We start from the raw sequence: 4493 nt of genomic DNA, 5'->3' as shown, positions 1-4493 counted from the left end.
AACAACAACACAAAATAGGTTATTCAACTTCTCCTAAAGGTTCACTGGACATGTTGTGGATGTTCAAGAAAAGCATACATGTGGCTTCTCCAATAATTAAATATCTAGGGGAAGAAAGAACATGGATTTTGCAATTCAAACTGACCTTGCTCCCAGTGCTTATCTTACAGTGCCATACCAGAACTCCAATAAGGAAATAGTTCACCACAAAATAAATGATACTGACTTCCAGGTGAATAGACATTTAAGAGGATGGGTGAAGCCATTGTGGAAGACTTCATGCAGGCAGCAGTATCTCAAAGCAAAGGAGACATTCCAGAAAAGCAAGCCCAAGAAGCGAAGCATAAAGAAGCAGTTACTGTGGAGGAAAGAGAGGTCACAAAGGGCTTCACTGAGCAGGGAAGAGTGTGAGTTCAGAAGGAAAGGAAGATTGGTGGAGAAGTGTGGATCCAACTGCTGAAGGGCCTTAAACTCAAAGAGATAGAGGAGTTTAGTCTTAATGTGGTGGTCAATGGGGGACACTGTAGGCCAAGTGGCATTACAAAAGTGAGGTCTTAGGAAGATCTGTGTGGCGGTCATAAACAGGAGTAAATAGGTCCAAATGAAAAGCAGAGCGATCAGCTGGAGGCTGCTGCCTTAATCCTGACAGGTGATATTCATTACTGTGGTAGCAGCAGGAACTAAGAGAAAGATATGAGAGAAAAGCTAGGATATAGTTAATATATTGAATATATGGGGAGGATAAGTGAGGCAGAAATGGAAAGAGGAGTCAGATTTGGAGAGTTGATGAGAATCGAGGTTGGGAGAATGTCCAAAACAGTGACAGAAACATCAGAGTCAAAACTGTAGAAAATTATTCCACAGGAAAGATTATCCTAAATTTCTGTCTCAGATGACAACAGGCTAAGAATAGGATGGGGAGATGGAAATAAAGGCTATGGAACGGATGTAGAAAGAAAGCACCACTAGAGAGTAGAATTAATTCAAGATTTTTTAAGATACAGAATATGAGTCTGACTTAGGATGGCAGAAACTAGAAAATGATAAAGACAAAAAAAGAATAAAATAAATCTTTCCTGCTTTCTCCAGAACCTGAGAACGCTGGGGTAAAATGAGTTGCAGGTGATGGAATTTACTCTAGATGGACACAAAATCTGAATTCTCAGAGACTGGAATAGAAAGACAAAGAAGATGGGGTAGAGACAATGTGGTCTTGGTGTGGTGCTCTGGGATAATGCACTGGACTGCAGGGTCGGTTTGAACCACAAGGTCGGCGCTTAAAACTCACAAGCTGCCCTTTGGAAACCCTATATGGGATTGCTATGAGTCAGAACCAACTAGATGGCACTTAACAACACCACCAATGAATGAGAGGGTTTATCCATGAGGTCAGACTTCTATATAAAATAAAGATCCGGGCTCAAAGAATTAAGTTGTAGTAGAAAGCTTTGAAGGCATTTAGTGGCCACTATGAGTGTATAACTATGATCTCAAAGTCAAAGAAGCATAACTATGGTCTTTCCCAATATAAGGCAGAAGTATCTAAGATAACTCCCAATAGCATGAGCCCCCTTCATACTATCCCCAGCCACAGATCTCACTAAAAAGTTAGAACAATTAAAATTAGTCTACTCCATCACCTCAAGTATTCAAGTCACAGAGCTGCCTTCACTACATCCCCAATAAGAAAACGTCCAGCCTCTCTTTGCTTCTAACCACCTCTCTAAGCATTCTATTCATGAGCAGCTCTCATTTTTAAATAGTTTCTTCTTAAATATTTATCCAAAACATGCCTCCTTAGGGTCTTCACTTACTTTGTTTATCCTCCTAATTGCCCTACAGAGTTCTTTTTCATTTTTACTCAATAACTTACCAAATATTTGGAGACAGTGATCATGGATCCCCTTTGTCTGCTCTTCTCCAAGCCACTTCAACTCTGATATGGAGAATTTTTTGTCATCTTATTTCCTCTGCGTAGTAACTCTGGTTTTCTAGCTGTCCCTCTTAAAGTGTCGCTCAATGTCCTGAACTTTGGGTTTGGGGTGTTGTCTGACCAAGACTGACCGTCAATCAGGACCATGGAAAAGCCAGGCTGAGTTGGACAGTGGTGACCCCAAATTGTCCAAGTCTACATGGCCATCACTGTCTTCTCTAGAGACAAAAGTAACAATGATGTTCTGTGTTCCGGTGTCAGCCTAGAGGAAGCAGAATGGAGTGGTGAGGCAGGGTTAGGTGGACATAGTTCAGAGCAAAAAGGTCAGGATAATTTAAAAAAGAAAAAGCAAGTTGGGGAGAGCAGTCTAGAAGGAGTTAACCCCTGTGGGTAAGGGAGAGTAAAAAATTCAGTAGCCAGACTAACGAACTGGGTGGAAATGGAAGAGGTAAGGGATGGTCCCACAAGTGAAGACCAGGTTTTAGGGAGTGACTCAAATGTGCAAAAAATTCTGAAAAAGGAGTGACAAATCAGACCACTTCATGAATGCATCTTTTTTCCAGGGGACTCACTCAGCTATCATCAGGGGCGCCCTTTCTCCACAGAGGACAGAGACAATGATGTTGCAGTTACCAACTGTGCCATGTCATACAAGGGGGCTTGGTGGTATAAGAACTGCCACAGGACCAACCTCAATGGGAAATATGGGGAGTCCCGGCACAGTCAGGTAGGTAATGCTCTGTCAGTTTTATTTGTGAAGTCACAAGACCTCAACTTTGTATTTAAATGCACCTGTAGGTCTTATATGTCCCTTTTAAAAAGAATCATTAAGAGTTTTGAGAAAGGACTCTATCATAGAAAAGTTATGTAGATTTGGGGAGAAGGGAGGGACAGAGTAGAAGCCTGAAAAAAAAAAAAAAAAAAAAGGAGCCTACCTGGACCCAGGAACTGAAACTCATCCAGGGCAGGCCTCAGTCAACACTAAGTCCCATTTCATTTCCCCATCTAGAGGGCTCCAGGGAAGAGCTGGTCAATTCTGAGGACAGCCCAAGAGCCTCAACTTCATCCTAGGAAGGGTCTAAGGCAAGGCGAGATCAGAAATGCCAGCATAAATTGGAATATCTTTTCCTACCAGAGACTCCAAATCCATAGGCTAGGCTGGATGATTAGGTTGCCAACTCACCCCAATTGAGTTGCTCAGTTTTACCACTGAAAGGCCCACATCCCAGGAAATCCCATATTACTGGAAAAACTGATGGCTGGCCATGTAAGGGAAGCCACCTAAGTCTTCCATCACTCTACCTGAGGATGTAAGTAGTTATTCTCTTCAAAATGTTTCCCTGTTGTTGAAATTTTAAATTTCTTCATTGGCTACTGGTACTTGCAACTCCTGAAAGCCAAGAACATGGAGCTGACAACAAGGAATGAACCCAAGGTACAGGTGTGTTTAAGGGGAAAATTGAAAGAGATCCCACTTTCTTTAACTTCACTGGGAACTCAACACAAAGCTTCGGGTTAATGGAAAATGGTTAAATTCACATCTTCAATTCCCTGCTTCCATCACTGCCATTCTTTTCAAGCTGGGCATTCTATTGTGGGAAGACTGATATGACATGCATATCTTTCTCTTGCCAGGGGATCAACTGGTACCATTGGAAAGGCCATGAGTTCTCCATCCCCTTTGTGGAAATGAAGATGCGCCCGTACAATCACCGTGTCACTGCAGCGAGGAAACGGCGGTCCTTACAGTTCTGAGCAGAGGGGACGGGACCCAAGCCAACCAACCTTTCCTGTCATTTGTTTGTATTTTATAATACGAAACAATATGAGGGTAATATTAATGTGCTTTGCAACATACTAAGAGTACTTGCAGGAAGCAGGGAAGTAGCAGGAATCACTGAACAGGGCTGTTCCAGGGCCTGACCCTCAATCTCCATTCTCTCTCCTTTAATCCTTCCATCTTTAACCTTCTTCTCCTTTCTAAACAAAGAGGAAATGTGAGAAGTTTTCTTAAAATCTCAATTTCCAGACAAGTCCTGGAGTGCAGATTGTTATGGTAACAAACATGACACCTTCTTTTCTGGCTCTCCTTCACCTTCCAAGTCTTTGTGATCTGGTCACTGCTTTAACTAGGTTCTCACCCCAGGCCAGAAGAAAAGCCTGAGGCAAGAGAGCTCTGCCAACTGCTCTCCTTCAGAGGAAACACATCCATCATGCTCTCCAGCTCAACATCAATGAATCAGAAAGCCTTATCTTTTGACACTCTTTCTCTTTCCACGGGGTGTCCTCCATTGCTTTCCCAAGAGCTGTGGTCTCTATTTCCAGCCCTGGTTCATCTTTTGCCTACCTGACATCCTACCCTGAAACTCTACAGCTCTCAAAGCCCAACCATTGTTCTAGAATCTATTCCCCAAAGCAATGCCTCCTCCTGACCCGAGATTGTACAGTAGCCATGTCCCGTGTGAGTCCAACAAGCAGTAATTTTCATTGGAGGTGACAATTGTTATTTGCAGCATTTTTAGGTCAGGCATTGAGGGAAGGACAGAAGAAGTAGAAATCA

The 4493-nt window shown here is 42.7% G+C and overlaps 1 protein-coding gene across 1 annotated transcript in view; it reads left to right on the top strand.

The window, feature by feature from the left end:
- The window catches only part of TNR (tenascin R), a 161593-nt gene extending 157451 nt beyond the window's left edge, over positions 1-4142 (top strand). The window contains exons 20-21 of the mRNA XM_006867069.1: positions 2497-2660; positions 3569-4142. Coding sequence (XP_006867131.1) covers positions 2497-2660; positions 3569-3688 — 284 coding nt within the window. The 3' untranslated portion in view covers positions 3689-4142. The remainder of the gene's footprint in view (positions 1-2496; positions 2661-3568) is intronic.
- Positions 4143-4493: the final 351 nt, after the last annotated feature.

Source organism: Chrysochloris asiatica, unplaced genomic scaffold (assembly GCF_000296735.1).
Source record: "Chrysochloris asiatica unplaced genomic scaffold, ChrAsi1.0 scaffold00100, whole genome shotgun sequence".
NCBI classification, from domain to species: Eukaryota; Metazoa; Chordata; class Mammalia; order Afrosoricida; family Chrysochloridae; genus Chrysochloris; species Chrysochloris asiatica.
The sequence above is the reverse complement of the archived record's forward strand: the minus strand, read 5'-3'. Positions and strand labels throughout refer to the sequence as shown.